General features: G+C 40.9%; 1 protein-coding gene across 1 annotated transcript in view; it reads left to right on the forward strand.

The window, feature by feature from the left end:
* Nucleotides 1-16,633, forward strand: part of OC90 (otoconin 90) — a 20,441-nt gene extending 3,808 nt beyond the window's left edge. The window contains exons 3-14 of the mRNA XM_010020406.1: nt 4-21; nt 225-284; nt 551-725; nt 4,579-4,691; nt 5,990-6,118; nt 7,753-7,794; nt 8,637-8,693; nt 11,066-11,116; nt 13,609-13,758; nt 15,011-15,185; nt 15,746-15,852; nt 16,335-16,633. Of these exons, the coding sequence (XP_010018708.1) occupies nt 4-21; nt 225-284; nt 551-725; nt 4,579-4,691; nt 5,990-6,118; nt 7,753-7,794; nt 8,637-8,693; nt 11,066-11,116; nt 13,609-13,758; nt 15,011-15,185; nt 15,746-15,852; nt 16,335-16,633 (1,376 nt within the window). The remainder of the gene's footprint in view (nt 1-3; nt 22-224; nt 285-550; nt 726-4,578; nt 4,692-5,989; nt 6,119-7,752; nt 7,795-8,636; nt 8,694-11,065; nt 11,117-13,608; nt 13,759-15,010; nt 15,186-15,745; nt 15,853-16,334) is intronic.
* The last annotated feature ends 1,075 nt before the right edge of the window (nt 16,634-17,708 follow it).

Consider the following 17,708-nt stretch of genomic DNA (forward strand, 5'->3'; position numbering starts at 1 on the left):
ACACACCTGAAAGAATCCTGAGTAAGAATGGCTTAAGCTTATTGCATTGCAGTGGGGAACCGCTTGTACTCGAGCATCGCAGGGGCGCGTGTTGTCAGCAAACAGATAGTAACTCTTATCTCAAACTGGTTTAGCAACTGAAGCAGGACCAGAGGCAGTCTGGGGACAGTTCTTGTCATTTGCCTTTTAAAAAAGAAGTGTGGTTTGTTTATTTTTTCATTCAGACAATGCCACAGTCTTCAATGGAGTCTTTCAAAATGTGGAAAGTGTTGCATTATTTTTTGGTAAGTACATGTTCCAGTTGTACTTGGGCACTGAATAGAGATCCCATGGAGTTTCCTTACATATACACTGAAAAGGAACAGGGATCTTTGAGGCTGTAGATTTCCCCAAAGACTAAATACTACATACTGTTGAGTGTCGAACATTGCTCAATGTCCCTGTGTTACTGCCTTGTTTAGTCTCTGTATTCACATCAACATCACCCATGTGTGATCCACCCCAGGCTCACCTCCATTGACCATGCATTTTGTGGCTGTTCTCTTTCCAGACTGCCTGGGTTCTCACTTCACCTGGTTACAGTCCATCTTCACTAACTTCCCTGCCCTGCTCAACTTTGTGAATAAAATGAAGTGTGTTACTGGGCTTTGTCCCAGGGATTTTGAAGACTATGGCTGCTCTTGCCGGTTTGAGATGGAAGGGCTCCCTGTGGATGAAGCTGATGAGTAAGTCTTAGCCTCTTCTGCCCTGACTGGCTGTCAGTGCCCTCATGCTCTGATGACCTGAAGTGTAACACTCATCTAAACAATTTAAGGTCAATTGTAAGAAAAGAGTTTTATTCAGAGTTATTATAAACACTTTCCACCCCCCTTCAGGCTATTCTTCACACACAACCTAAATATCTGATATGACCTACAAAAGAGAATTTCAGCTCTGGTTTATCAGCCCTGTCCTATGTTATTCCTACCTGCTGGTCAGCAGGTAAGCCAACAACCTGTACCAGTCGCCTTACAGCATGGCTTGGAAACAAATGAAGTCAAGGTGGTCATAATCTATAGCACATAACGATCCACTTGCTCCTTTTTTCTCATAGCTCAGAATCTCTTTATCTCACCACACACCAATGGGGAGAAATAATCCCATCCTAGAGATAAAATCAGAATCCCAAACACCTGCACACAATTCCACCAGTGCAGCTCTGGTGGCACAGCTGGTTTAAATTGGTTGCAAAGAGGGGCTATTAATGCAATAAAGTAAGTAAACACCGTACCCACCTCCTTGACATATTTTACCCAGAAGTTCTAAATTCTCTAAACTCTGAACAAGTATGTAAATTCTGGACAGATCTTTGTGAACAAAACCTCGTGAGTTTCTTTGTACTGGGGAATTCTGTCTCACACTTCAATTGGTGCCAAAAACTGGAGGGCCTGTTAAGGTGAGTGGGAGAGCATTAATCCGAGCAGGTTAGTGGGTTTACAATCTTAATCAAAGTGTTGGTATTGGGAGCTGTGTGATACACCAGCCAGCAATGTAAGGTCATAGTGGGCTATAATGAAAATGTTGGCATCTGAAGGGATTTAGGAATAAGGTTAAAGCTGAATGTGACTTCAAGTGGCAGTCAGGAGGTTAAGCAGATCTTGCCCTGAACACCTGTGTTGTAAGACACCAGAGCATCCAGGCACAGAGAACAATGTAGCTCAATGGTTCTTCCCAGTACCATCCACCAGGAACAGAAGCATCCAGACTCCTCTCTGTGAGTTGGAGGGATGCTGCCCCAGACCCCGACTGGGCTAGTGAGGGAAAAAAGTAATCTCAGGCCAGGTCAATCAAATGGTTATTTGCTTATGCCAGCATGAGGTGTGAAAAGGAATTCAAAGAGAATCAGGATCCGCGTCTAAATAGAACAAAAAGGTTTTTCCAACAGTGTCATGCATTAATTCCCTGAGTGAAGACAGCAGTGGCTCAGAACAGGTTAGTGCCTATAGCTAGATGGAAATGAATGCGTCCACTTTCCAGCATGGGATGGCTGGGAAAATGGACATCTAACCCTGCTACTGGAAAAACCCCATGGGGCTTCTTATGAAAGCTTTTTTGAACACTCATGATGACATGCTGAAACGAGAGCTTGAATCAGTTCAATGCATTGATACCCGTAGAGCTGAGCACGTGGGCTTTTGCTTCACTCAGCTTCTTTTCAATGCAGAGCAGCATAAATACAGAAAGAGCTGAACGATTTATCAGCAGGTTTGTCCAAGCACCATTCACAGAGTCTCCTCATGTTTACAGATTGGTTAGCAGCCCTGTGGTGAGGTTTCCTTAGCAGCACAGCAACTCCACTGCAGGTTGCAGTAAATGGAGACTGATTATTGTTTTGCCACTGACACAGATACGCCTTTGGTTCAATTGAGCATCAAACCAGGTGGCTGCTACGTGTCTTTGCCAGACACGGTTTCTACAGTGTCGCAATCTTCTCACTAGCTTTGTTTCTTGGAAACTAGTTTTGCAAACCTCAGATTTTGTCACTGCCATTTCTGTTTCATAAACAGGGGCTGAACATCTCACTGTAGAGCTTTAAGGCATTTGAAAATGTTTGTGTCCATAAGCCCAATCTTTTCCCAGAGTATTTTATTGCTATGTCTAAATCAGAAGCCCAGTCCATGGGCTCCATTAGGAACCTCCATAGTTCATGGCAAAGAGAACTATGCCCACAGGGCAATCCATGTCTTACGACTCTCTGCTCTCAAAGGGAAGGTAAGTAAATTTTCTGATTAACTGTTGCAGAGTTGATGTGATTGTGATGCTTTAAACAAACCAGAACTGCAGGGAGTTTGTGTCAGACTAATTAGGCAGTTAGAGGAGCTTTTAGGTTCTGACACCTCACTAGATCTCAGACAGAGACAAAAGTGGTTCTTGGCACATTTCATCAGCTCTGTATTGAAAACCCTGTTCCTGATGGAGCTAACAGACTTCACCCTCACCTCTGAAACATGGCACAGTAGTGTTTGTGGTGTGGAGGAACCATCAGGGCCTCTCTGCTGAATGCTATTTACCCTCACCTTTGTTCAATACATTCCATCAGCATCCTAAACCAGGTTACAGCAGAAAAAACACCAACAGGCAGCAGAGACCCTGGACTGCAAGAAATTGGGCTTTGAAACTTCATCAGCTGGGATAACACTATTATAGAACAATAGAATAGATAGGGTTACAGTTCATGAGCTCTGATCCGCTGCTGGCAACCTGAGCAAACCTCATCACTGATCCTTCAACAAGTCAAAAGTGTGATCGTGGTTAGGACTTGGACAGCTTCCTTGGCTGTGAGGGATATTGCAATAATTTATTAATATAGTAAGTGATTTAATATTAAATGCTTCCTAAATATAGGAAGCGAGAAAGTGGATGTGTAGCCTAGAAGGGAGCCTGGAAGGGGCAGGAGTTGGCTCCCTGCTCTGATCGGCACAGGAGTGCTTCAGTCCACATTAGGTGCACATGCAGGGCTGTGGGTGATGTGTAATAACACACTCACTGTATCTTTAACAAAAATCCCACATCAGTTTAGCTAAATTTAATTCATCATGATCATGTGGCATCGTGGTTCCTGGCAGCAGATGCTGGGTTTGAGTGTTAATGTTGTCTTTGCATTAGACATGGACAAGACCAACGGCAATTCAGTAACAGCCCCATGTTCCGAGTCTGTTTCTTTGAAATGAGGATATTTCAGCCAAAATTAAACAGCAATCCCCTGCTTTATCTGTGTAACAATTTTATACGGGGTAAATGATGACTGGTGTTTCATTTATAGCTGATGTGAGTGCACACAGATGCTGTTATAATATAGAAGGAGATGACTTCATTCAAAAACAGCTGAAGAGAGGATTGATGAAGAGCTGCTTGTTTTAGTTGACTTTGCATTGCTATTCGCAGCTAAAGTGGTCATGCAGGCATTTGAGGTTTACATGACAGCAAAAGAAAATACTTTGTGGCTTCTTCCTATGGCTGCATTTTAATTCTGCTTGTTGCATAGCAGAGAAAGTACAAGAATCAGAGGATAACACTGCACATATTTATATATTCTCAAAGAGACACAGGGATTCACAAGGCATTGCAGAGACATTAACCCTCGGTGAGTACCAGGTTCTGTGTAGTTCTCCAAATGTGCAGTGAGAAAGGTTGTGGCAGGACTGGACCCAAGACCTCTCCACCCGAGCCATGAGGTGGTGTTTGGGAGTGAATGCTGTGAGTGTGTATTTGCACACAGACAGTGGGTTTCTCATTTAAACTGCCTGTGGAGTCCTTGTAAGAACTCAGGTACCGCAGCAGGACACAGATATAAGTGTTGCCTCCCACAGCCTGCAGACCTGTTCCACCACTGAGTTTTGCATCCAGCTGTACATATCCCACTAGACTGACTTAGGGAAAAGTAATACTCATCCTTTCTTGTGTCTAGGGACCACACTGAGGACCCCTTTTTCTTCTTTGGCATCTTTGGCATTCTTGAGTGAGAGCAACATGAACACATTGCAGTCTGAGCTTGAACTGAAACTAAATTCTGTGGACTGTGTTATTTCATTCTTAAAGATGCTGTTTCCAGCACCGCAAATGCTATGAGGAAGCAATGGAGATGGAGTGCATGTGGGACCCATCAAAGATTTCTACAGATGTCAGCTGCTCTACTGAAAACCTGACCTGTGGTAAGATTAACCTATTACAGGAGCTTAATACTGGAGCCTCACCATGACCAAGAAGTTTGTTCTGCTTTATCTACCCAAAGTCTTACATAAATTTAGCAGAAACCACCTCCTCATGTGGATTTTTAAGGGATTAAGTGTTCTGCTCAGGAGTGAATGGAAAGGGGAATACACAGAGGTATCGAAGCCCAACTAGGAAGGAAAATCAAAGTCAAATAGGTAGAAACTTGACGGGGCTCCTCTAACAGGCAGCTTCTTGCTGAGGTTTCCCTGACCTTGCAGGACCACTGGCATTGCTTGAGATATCTCCACACACCACAAATGCAGCGGATGCTGGACAAAGACCTCACAAACAGTTCCCTTCTGAAGCCTGAAGGCCTGAGTTTTGTATACATTGGGGGATCAATGTATGTATTCACAGGGTTATATACACTCCTCAGCTACAACAATATTACCAATGATGGCAGAGACAATGGCATTCTAACAGGAATTACTTCATGCAATATGGGTATAGTCCTGGCAAGTGTGGAGTGGGGCTCTTTAATGCCTAATAATTTAAATATAACCTTTCAGGAAGTATTAGCTCTCAGAAAAGATGATATGCTAGATATGATTTGGGGATACCAGCAAAGAGGAGCAGAATCCCCAAACCAATACCCTTACAGCTTGTTTAAGCAACAACCTGATTCAATTTCCTTTTCTTGTTTCAAATTGAAACCATTTTTGCTATTTAGGCCAATCTATAATGGTTGAAGTGAATTAAAAGAATAGTACTTGTCAAAAACATGAAACATAAGGGTGACAGCTATGAAAGGTCGATGTTTTTTGAAACTCCAAAAGGTAGAAGTTTTTGAAGTGGGAAGACAGTATTTCCTAGGAAACTGTTTCATGTCCTTTAGAAGAAGCAAATAACATTTTACATGAAAAGCTTGGCATCTGGACTTTGAATTCTTGGAGATAGGATGAATATCTTAATGAAGTCTGTGAAATGTCAAACCTGGTATCGCCTGGATTAAGTTTTCTGTGGGAAAACTAGAGGTAGTAAAGCAGTGCTCTGTAGTCCCTAATACTCTATAGAAGGAACCAGCAGAGGCAAGAAGTCTGTTGCTAGCCCTGTCAGGCTACATTGGTGTTTCCGGACCAGTATTGGACTATGAAACTTGACTGTGTTTAATGTGAAGAATCACAGTATAAATAGGTTTGCACTAATGAATATGGACACAAACCTTACAGTGAGAAAAAAGCAGGTGATGGAAAAGGTTTTCAGTAGTATCTTGTTTGAATTCTTGTTTCATTTCCAGAGTCTGGGGATTCCTGTGAACAGTTCCTTTGCAACTGTGACAAAGACGCCATTGAATGCTTTGAGAAGGCACATGTTAACTCTTCCTTGAATGGGTTGGATATTTCCTTCTGTCCACCTCCAGTTACAGGTAATAATAAGGACCTGATTGACTGCCTCCTCCTGCTGGTTTTTCCACTGGCATCACATTTCACCCAAGAATGAAGCAGTAGCTGAGCACTTCCTTGCAATGAATCTGGTACCCTGACCTGTTCTCCATTTCATGCGTCCTTTCCATTTACTGCTATTCAAGTGAATACCAAAAGAGAAGAAGGTAGGCTAATTGTTGTCCTGGAGCCCATCCAGGAGGGGTTACCGACCTGCTGAGGAGGCTGGAGAACAGGATGAAAGAGGAAGAGGCTCAGGGGAGATCTTTTGTTGTCCTCAATACCTAGTGTGGTGTGGAGAGAAGATGGAGCCAGACTCTTACTGGAGGTGCACAGGGGTAGGACAAGAGGCAAGAGACACCACTGCAACAGGGAAATTCCAAGTAGATATCAAGAAAAGTTTTATTTCAGGAAGCTCCTGTGTCCCAACCCTGGCAGTGTTCAAGGCCAGGTTGGACAGGGCTTGGAGCAACCTGGTCTAGTTGAAGGTGCCCCTGCCCATGGCAGGTGGGTTGAAACTAGATGAGCTTTAAGATCCCTTCCAACCCAAACCATTCCATGATTATTATTCTATGAATTTGCCAACCTGATAGTTGGGATGATTAGTGAGCCCCTGAAGTTACTAGGAGGAATGCCAAACTGCCAAAATATTGCTAGCCCAAATAGTCTCTCAAACCGTGTAAAAACTAGCTGGAAAAGCACAAATAGACCTACCCTGCTCTGTCACTTGGTTTCCATCTTGGAAAGCAAAATCTTCTCTAAAGATGAAGGGGATATTCATCTCCATTGCATACATGGATCTGTGCTCTGTAGCTGAAATTACAGCCTTCTACGACTGAATACTTGTCCTGTGGGAACAGGGCTGACTAAAAACTTAATTCATATGTATTGCAATCGGAGCATAGCAGGGGGAGGACCTTTGAACTCCCAAACTGAGACAGAGTGAAAAAGCAATGCTAGTTTTTCTAAGCCTTTGGCTCGTATTCACACACCCCAGTGCTAAGAACAGATACACACATCTATATTGGGCTCTGGATGCGTGCAGCCCCTTGTGAACAGGTCAAAGGAGAAGAAAATGCCACAGGAAAGTTTGCATCAAAGGCAGAAAACAGTTTTGTGTAAGGCAGTAATCTTTCACTGGGATCAGATGGTTCCAATATACAGTATGGCAGTTCCAACACATTACACACAAAGGGGAAATTGTTAGTGCTAACAGGAAAATCATGCTGGTTCTAGCTCTGCTGATAAAGATCCAATTTTAGCTCACTGGATAATTCTGCTAATTTTAGGATTCTGATTATATTTCTTAATGGAAAAAAAACCCTTTCAATGAAACATCTTTATTTAGTGTTCACTCCTGTTATTATCTTTCTGTGTAGTTCTGGCCAGTTCAGGCTTTTAAAAGAAAAATAATATCCCTGTCTGACAAATTTCTAGGAAAAGGATTTTGGCAGATTCATTATTACAGAGAAAAAATGGAATGAAATGGGCATGTATTAGACTAAATCATTGCTAATAGGAATAAACTCCATGAACTCCCAATTTGCCCTATTTGGATTAAACAGTGACAAATGTCCTTCTCACACTTTAGTTGATGAGAGAACTTTCTCTTTTTCAGAAACAACCAGCAAGAGAGAGCTGACAACACTTCACACGGGGGGTACGTGCTCATTTCTGTTAGTTATTGACTGGAGTGTGTTAAACTGAGGCCAATTTATAGTCAGAAAAATAACCTGGTTATTTTAGAAGCCACGGATTCCTCTCTGAGAAGCAGAGATGTCAAAATATGAAAGGAAGAGAAAAAAGCCTAATAAGCCAAAGCACCATTTTTGTGACAAGTGTTTATTCAGGTGCACAGGAAAATTCACCCAAATGACTCCTTTTTCTGAGAAGGAATTCAGAAGAGAACCCTGAGTCTCATATAGAAATGACATAAGAAATAACACACTAAAAGCAACTTAAGAATATTTTCAGGTGGATCCTTTTTTATTTTCATACATATTTAGGGCTCTGCTTCAAAAAGGTTCCTAGCCAAGTGCCTGGATTTGAATATTTAAGCTTTCTGTTTAAATGTTTAATTCTTATCTTCACTACTGGTCACTTACACAAGTACCTGCCAAAACGGGAATGTAAAGAATACTGAGCACCAGGCAATTTCTCTTGTTTAGGTTGAAACTCTTTGTGATAGAGACTGAGGGATTCTATTATGATTATTATTATAGTGTATGCTACTGAGTAGAATTTAGTATCAGCAGTGAATAAATAGTAAGGCAGGAATACTGCTACCGTAATTATCAATAATTAGGTTTGTATTTGCTATGTTTAGATAATATATAAAAATACGATAATACACATTATTTATATACAAAATAACCATACAAAAAGCACAATAATAATGATATTTATAAATAAGCTCCATTCTGATCATGTTATGCCAAGATTCAGTCTAATGAGCATCCTAAGTCATGACTCTCTGGAGTAAGAATACTTGTATTTTTGCAGACTTACTTCATCATGGGACTGAGGAAATACAAGCTGCAACTGCATCCATGGAAGAAGGTTTGCAACTTGCAGTGCAGGAAGCACTGTTTTCAGCTCTAAAAGCTGAAAGAGTATAACTCAAGAATGAGCTGTTTGCTTTCTTTCTGCCATTCTAGAAGGATTGATATAGAAGTAGATATAATGTTTTGGTGATCGACTTGAAGGCTGAATGCACACAGTTTTCCACTTTGTGCATGCAATGTGTCTAACCACTGTTTACAGTAAGTTTCCCAAGGGCTGTGAATAAGAACTCTGCAACAAAACCTGTTTTCATCAAAACAGACTTTTTTTCCCTGGGAACACAGGTAGCAGCCCGTGAGCCACTGGCAGAGACGTGCTATGGGGGTGCCAGCCACTGGTCCCACAGCCAGTTGCATACGTGTCTTTAAAGAGGCATTTGATTATAGAAGATCAAAGAGTAGCATGGTTTGTTGCAAATGAACCAGCAGTTTAGTGGTTTATTTACTTGCAGAGATTCGGGCTGAAGTCGCTCTCACTGGTACCTCCTGAGTGAGTTCCTAAACTATGAGACCAAGTGGTTCTTCTGACAATCTTCATTTTTTATTGCTACAATCAACAGTTACCTTATTCAGGAATAGATGCTTGTAAAATCTCATTGCTGCAGCAAGAGAGAACTATTCTCTGCCTATCTGCGTTGTGTGCACTATGTCACGAGAGGCCATGGGCAGAAATCATCCAAAGTCCTGGGTTGTTCTGGGGGTGCATCTAGGAAGTGAGGTTCAAGCCACACAGCAGTGAAATACAGGAGGAGACAAGTCTTGGGCAATCCATAGTCTAATTTAGTTGATGCACTCTTGTAATCATGAGCAAAACCACACTATTGTGTACAGGGACCTTGTATCTGCCAAGTACCCAAGCACTGTGCAGCGGATGGGTGCGTCCAAGCAACTACTCATAGAACCAGGTAGGTTAGAAAAGACCTTAAAAATCATCAAGTCCAACCATTACCCCAGCACTGCCAAGATCACCACTAAACCATGTCACTGAGGGCCTCATCTACATGGCTTTTGAACACTTGGACATTTGAACACTCAACTCAGAGAAACTCTACAGTTCTTTCTTGGGAGTGGGGAGAGGTGGAAAGTTGCACTTTTGAGGAACTTAACTTATGAATCCAGTTTCAAGCTGTAGTGTGCTCTTCTGTGTTTCTCAGTGAGCCAAATCAGGAATAATGAAAAAACATATGGAATTTTTTCTTCTTCTTTTTTAATTTTTACCCTTCCTTTTCCATCCTTTTTGTTTTGTTGGTTTTTTTTTTTTTTTTTAAATATTGCTTCAGACTTTAACAGGTTTTCCTGTTTATTTTAAAAGAAGTGCCACATACACAAGGGCGCTTTATGCTGAGTGTAAGTGCTGGCTTTTTCTTCATGCCTCTCCTGTATCATGGTGGGGTTTTTACTGGGTATTTCTTGTTCTCACCTAAAAACAGCTCCAATATTGGCTCATGTTTTTCTAGCTGCTGCTGGGAAGCTTGGTAATAAAAACCTGAGAACTCCTAAAGGAGTGAGTGCACCTGTATTTGCACATCTGTAGCAATCTTTTACTTCCTGAAACAATGATTACTCACACTCTCTAAGGAGACGTCGTTCATCATAAGGCTCAAAATAGTGCCAGGGGATAAAAACATGCATTAGGAGTTTTAGAAAGCTGGAAATGTACCAGATAACATAACTAATCAGACTTCAAAAGAAACATTTGGAGAACTACTTCCAATTTAACTAGTTGTTTCTCCATTTAAGCCCAAAGGAGCTTCACCATCAAGAGCTGTGGAAACTGTGTTAAACCAAAGCTAAGTACTACTCAGGAACTCATTCAATGGCAAAGACGTTCTTCTTCACATCACAAAATCATAACACACAAAAAGATGCAGAGATTAATTCTTTGATAATTTGATATCTATGTTTGTAATTTATCAAAAGGTAGCTGACAAATGAAAGCAATTTTATCATGTAAAAAGGTAAATTAGAGGTTAGGGAAGTATTTTGCCTTGTAACTGCCCATCATACATGATTTTCAATGCAGGCAAACACAAGGTGTTTATGAGAAATGCGGCATCCTTCTGTGTGCACAGTGAGATTTTAGACCTAATCCTCTTTAGTACATTTGTCTGTCAAATGGATTTAATATTGAATTTGCCACTTCAGTCACATTTATGCTGTAAAGCACATTATTTGAATGCAGCAATAAGATTATTTTATCAGTATCACTTTGTCTACAACAATCAATTCACTGCTGATACAAACAGGCAGATCCATGAAATGCCTGGGTCTTCCTGCTTTGCTGAAGAAGCTCTTCTCAGCAGCTGGACTTTTCATAAGAGTTTGTGCTGGCAACTTGTTTTCTGAGTTTACATTTTCCTTCTTCAACAGTGAACTCCTTTGAGCCCAGTGAGATGGTGATGGGGACTTCCAGAGCCAGAGGTAAGAGTCTGATTATAGTTGTTGACAAAGCAGGCACTCTTGGCTGCAGGTGAAATTGGATTTTGGTTTATGAAGCTCTGTACTGTCACAGTTAAAAATCTGCAGCAGAGGATTTCTGGATAATACTCTGGTTAACACATCCTTCAGTTCTTTGCTGAAGGATGACTTGCACATCCTTCAGCAAACCGCTTTTCCTAATCACCCTCTTTATAAAACAAGGCTAATAGTGACGTTTGGTTAAGCTTTATGATGTTTCAGTAAAAGTCAGCCCAAAAATACACTGCAAAAATACAGCAGGTAGGTCACTACCATGATGCCTCTGGTTTTTGTGCAGTTTCCACAAGGGACCACAGAGTTACAGCTCCTGCTCCCCCGGTCCTCTTGATAAAAGGTCAGTGACTCTCAGCTTTCCTCCTTCTTCGGCTGACACAGCAATACTTCATCTAAAAGCATCACAGTTAACAATCCACACACAGTGAAGACAGGGCTGCCAGAGAATCACATTTAGATCAGGGGCAGATAGCAGATACACAAACTAGACTGTGAAGTATTATCCTTTTGCTGCCTCCAGCCATTCATTTGCATTCTTCATTACTTGTAAAAACCTCTTCACACAAGGTTTTCTGATTTAATGGTTGATCTTTAAATTACATTTGTAGCATCTGCTGCCAGAAGGGTTCATTTTGATTTTTCCTTCCCCTTTATAATATGGAATTTCACAGAATTCTTTCCCAGTCTAAACTCTGTTTCAGCTTTTGCACTGTTAGCACTTTGAGCACAGCCACAGCAGTAGCTGCAGCTGCAAGTGGAGCACCTTGGTAGACTTGGAAGTTTTCATTGGCCCCTTTTTTGTAGAAAGGAACATTCAGGTACACTGAAACACACTAGAGAAATATCAAGAAGCACTGAATATAGGTGAGTAAAAAGTAGTCATTTTTTGGCTCTGATTACACCGTCTGAGCAGTATCCTTATCTCCCACTCCAATGCAGACATTTGGCATTGCTGTGCTAAGCACTGGCCAAAATCACTAACTATTCTCTGTCAAAAACCTGTGTTGCTTGCAGATCTGCATGGCTCCTGGAAGATTATTTGTACTATCTATTCTTAGCTAAGTGCATTCCCAAACTCCAGTTGTATTTTCTACATCTGGCACGAATTGCTTTCATTTCAACACATCACCATCAAAGTGGCATAAAATGTGTACCTTGCCGAGCTATTAAAACTAGCGTGTTGCTATTGATCCTTTTCTACAACCTTTCATGGGCTTCGTTGTGTTCTTAGCAGGATTTTAATTATTTTAATCTATTAATTAATTTAATCTATTAATTATCACATGACAGGTTATTTTCAACAGATACGAAAATCAGAACATCAGAGGGACAAATTTAACGCATTTGAGTTTAATCCAACTAATAAGTTGACCTTTGGAATTCAAAAGGAAAGACTTTAAACATGTGGAAACACATAGAATCATAGAATAGTTAGGGTTGGAAAGGACCTTAAGATCATCTAGTTCCGACCCCCCTGCCATGAGCAGGGACACCACACACTAAACTATGTCACCCAAGGCTCTGTCCAGTCTGGCCTTGAACACCTCCAGGGTTGGAGCATTCACAGCTTCCTTGGGCAACCTATTCCAGTGCCTCAGCACCTCACTGTGAAGAACTTCTTCCTTAGATCTAACCTAAAGTTCCCCTGTTTAAGTTTAAAGCCATTACCCCTTGTCCTACCATGTTTACTAGCATTCTCCAAATATTTTGTTTGTGAAATGACACATTCTGCATACTGACATTCAGGTAAAACGAAACCATTTGATTTCCTTTTGATAACAACGTTTTCACATACAAGTTAGCTTATACAGAAGAGGTTAAAAAAAGAAAGGAAAAAGATGTTAAGCAGTTCCCAAATGAAACCAAACATTCCTGTTCAACAATAAAGCTTCAGATAATCTAAAAAGAAATGCAATTTTTAGGATAAAGAATCTCCTTAAAAATATCTTTCTATTTAACCTCAACTTATTTTGCCCTTGGCATATCCTTGTGGTTAACCACAGAGCCATCCTTCAGTTGTCCAGCGCTGTATCAGGCAATATCTCTTTTTGTTACCCTCACGTGAACTAACACCCTTTTTTAAGCGGTTTACTCTGAAAATCACTTCTCATGACATCTGCCCTGCACTTCATCTCTCAGCAGGGCTGGCTAACCACAAACCCCTATTATTTGCAGCAACATATAAGGTTTTAAAAGCTAAACAGCAGTTAAATTGGGCGTATTTAGCCCGAGTCTTATCTTTTGAAAGGCAAGGGATGTGAAGTAATTACCAGTGTGGATACTTTTTGCTTTTCCAATTTTCATCCTGAATATTTCTTCTCTATGACCATCGCCTCACACCAGTTCTGCCTGAGGATATTACTCTGACCAACTATCTAAAATGAAAATCTTGCTGTTTATTTTCCATGTTGTCTTCTGCTATCCTCTTTTTGCTTATTCAGAGGAGGATGGATTTATGGAAGCTGTAGTGTCAGTGGAAGAGATAACCACAACCCCAGCCTCATTCTCAGGAGATATTAACTCACTGCAAGTCAAAATTGCCTCCACGGAGAAGATGCCTGCAAGCACATCTGCAAGAACAAAAGAAAAAGGCAAGTAAAAATGATTAAACCTATTCTAATTTACAACACTCCCTATTCCTTTTCACAGGTATCTGAAGATTCAGCATTTCTCACACATATGTAGAATTTGTTCTATTTTCTCCCTAAATCTGGATAGGTTACATATAATACAGAGTGCACAACACTGACTGCACTGGAAAGGACAGTTCATTGTCAAACACTGACCAAGAAAGCTTACCTAACCATTAATGAACACTCTTCCAACTACGAATTAAACAAGTGCTAGGAGACTGACAATTAATTATGGTTCAGAATATACACTTTTGGAACCATTACTGAAAGATGTGTTGCTGCTGCTTTTGCAAGTCTAACCTATGCATATATATGCCACCTCCAGAGACAAGCCCTGCAAGGGGCAGCCAAAGCACAACTTCTTCTGGAACAGCTCTGGAGCTGGTACTGTCTGACTGGGGAGCCAATGAACCTGCAGGAAGAGGTAAATGAAGTTGGGTTGTTTTTCCAGTTATAAGAAATGAAATATTCAGCTATGCCTACGTTTAAAGGTAGGTGTATATTACATGTAAAGATTGTAGCTATTCTAAACCTGTTAGACGTGGACCTATGTATTGGTATTTAAAAGAACAACAGGAGATGCATTCGCCTCCAAAACCTTCAACAGTTTAACCTCTTCCACCAACGTGCTATCATTAACACAAAAACTACTTTTAATTAGGTTATAAGTGCATTTTTCATACAGTACCAGATCTAAACCGAATGTTTCCTCTTGGTTTTGTTTTTAGGCAGTAATTGAGTCTTTGAGTTATTTTATTTTACAAGCAGCAGAAGCAATAAAAGGAACTTCCCCTGCTCCTCACTCTGAGGAGTTTCTTCCAGCACAACATAATCATTGCCCAGCTATGACTGTGCACATACAAGAGGTTAGGACCCTATTTTAGCCAAGACAGAAGCTACTGAATAGGTTTGGTCAGCGATGATTGAATATTCCAGAAGAAAAATGTAACTATGAAGGATTACAAAGCACTCTTACTGCAATCCAATTTGACTTGTAATTTATATCTTTATAGGGACTATATTTCCCCTGCTGTCCTACTGAGCAGCATTCTGAGAGTCATAGTTCATGGAATGGAGCAATCACTTAGAAATAGTAAAAAATTGTCTTTGAAAGTTTCTGATAGTTCTAAGAATAATTCTATTATCACACAAGAGCCCCCAAACAGTGAAAACATGGTGTGTCTGTCAAGTAACTTTTTCTGCTTTACAGTATGTGAGCGATTAACCTTTCTGCAAGAGAGAGGAAATGGAAGAGTGAAGAGGGAGCTGCCCCAGCTGGGGGAGATGCTCTTCTGTCTAACTGAGCGCTGCCCAGAGGAATTCGAGTCTTACGGTTGCTACTGTGGCCAGGAAGGAAGAGGTTATCCTGCTGATGCACTGGACAGGTGGGGGCTCTTCTATAATCTGCCGTTACCTGTGGGTATTAATGGGTGCCTATGGACCAACAAAGATCAGTCTTGCTTTTGTTGGGCCTTGTATAGCTACTTATCAGTAGTCAGGCCACATTTTTTTTGGGGAAAAGAAAAAGCCACTTAAATACATAAAACATTAAATTCTCTGATGTCACTAAGACATTCTATTATTGCACCAAGGTTTTGAAGAGACTTACTAAGTCAAAATAAGAAAGGAGAATGATGGGAAGTGAGTAAAGCAGAAGGAAGAGTATATCAAAAGAGATGAAGATAAGGGTTGCCATTACCTCTTGGCTAAGATGTAGTTTGGAAAGTGATTTATGAAGAGAAGAGCTATACACCCGTGCCACACTGTCCTTAAGAAGAGAGAAGAGCTTGAGCAAAGTGCTGCTTGAGCGGTAGCCAAGAGATGATATGAAACCTGAAATTTCTCAGTTTTAAGAGACATTGAAAATAAAGAGATAAAACAATTGTGAGTACTCCATGCTGTAGGAAGAGAAGTATTTTTCACTTATATCTATTGTGTATTTCAGGTGCTGCTTCTCTCATCACTGTTGTATAGAACAAGTTAAGAAACTTGGATGTCATGCAGAAAGAAGTTCAAGATCTGAAGTTGTGTGTTTTGATCATCAGCCAGACTGTAAGTTTGTGTAGAGGAAATTTTGAAGTCTTGATCACAGTGTATCGAAGCATTACAGACCAAATGCCACCATGTGAGCTGCTACAGCCGAGTATGGAGACACAAAATTCTGGCTTACAAAATGTTTGCAATGTTTACTATAAACCTGAGCTTTTTTCCTAGCTGAGATAAAGGTTATTGCACTGCTGTGTACGATGTGACCAGGTCAGGCTGTGAAAATTACATTCAGACATTTGTTGATTGGAGAGAGAAGTCAGCTGTTGGTGTCTTTACGTTGCCAATTCAACTAAAGCCAGTTGTACCTTCAGCTGCCCAGCACCTTAGTGTCAGGCTTATATTTAGATGATAAAAGGTGAATTTGGAAACTAAAATTCAAGGCGAATTGGAAAAATTTCTTTTCAAAAGCTCATCTCCCCATGGCAAATTACACATTGATTGATTTTAACTTCTTTCGGATGCTAATTCTGAACCTTCTTTTTCAGGTGTTGGTTGGAGCATCTGTGAGAAACTACTATGTGCTTGTGATAAGACAGCAGCCGAGTGCATGGCTTCTGCCTTCTTCAATGAAAGCCTGAAGTTTCCTCACAGGCAAGAGTGCCAAGAGGAGAAAATCTCATGTCAAAGTGACCCTTATGAAAGGCCTTCAACAGGCACGGGGCATTCCAGCTCTGAGGAGAGCAGCGAGGAAGAAGGTCCACTGGGGAGTGTATTAAGAAGAGCAAAGAGAGATACACACCGTCCCGTTGGAAACTCCATAACTGTGCAACATGAAGGCAGATAACCAACCTCCACCACACGCTTGAGGAACGGCATGGAGACCTTCACAGTCAGTCACTGCATATCGTGCTCTTTCTTATCACTCCACTGGCTGCATTACACTTTTCAGCACACAAATGACATAATCATAGACTAGATATTAGATGTTAGACTGTATAACTCCTTACCATACTGAGGTCAGCATTATGGACCATCTATTTAGGTCAGATGTTACCGTAAATAATTATTTCACACTATTCTGTGTAATTTCATTTGACTTCTATGTAAAAACTGTTCTGATCAAAGACTGATTTTGCTGTTTAGTTGGTTCAGACTGGATCTTGCCAATGGTGGCTTAATTTCAATTAAACCAATCTGCAACTATTCCAACTCCTTTTGTAGATGTTCTTCCTTTACTGAGCTCAGAAAGAAAAGCCAAGGTGATTACATGAGAATGAGTTCCTTCTTCCCTTCTGATCTAACGGCAATTTCCAACCTGCAGAGTTTCTGCTGGCCAATCAGACCGTGACAGTAGAAGGAACATTTCTTGCCCCAAACTATGTACTACACTCAGTTATCTCCAGTTTTGAGAGATTTCAGGATGCTAAAGAGATTGAATCTAACAAATCTGCTTCCTGGGATCTACTAAAACTAATGCATTCTGAGGTATGACATGTAAAGCTGAAATAATGCTTTCTGCTTTTTAATGAACCCAAGTTTGTTTGCTTTTGTTTCCAAATTCACTACTCCTAAGATTCACCAGTGATCAGACAACAGCAGGATAAAAAGATATGTACATTATTTCACTTGATAAGGTGCTAATCTACACTATGCTTTGATCATATAATACTGTCACAAGAAACAAAATTACTAGAACTTGGCTACATTACTTTGTGTCGTGGTTCAAGCCCAGCCGGCAACTCGGAACCACGCAGCCGCTTGCCCAGTCCCCCTCCTGCCTCCTTCTTCCTCTCCCCACTCCCGGAGGGATGGGCAGGAGAATCAGAGGAATGTAACTCCCACGGGTTGAGATAACAGCTCTCCAGTAACTAAGGTATAATACAAACCACTACTGCTACCAATAATAATGATAAGGGGAA

This window comes from Nestor notabilis, unplaced genomic scaffold (assembly GCF_000696875.1).
Source record: "Nestor notabilis isolate BGI_N333 unplaced genomic scaffold, ASM69687v1 scaffold8148, whole genome shotgun sequence".
Taxonomy (NCBI): domain Eukaryota; kingdom Metazoa; phylum Chordata; class Aves; order Psittaciformes; family Psittacidae; genus Nestor; species Nestor notabilis.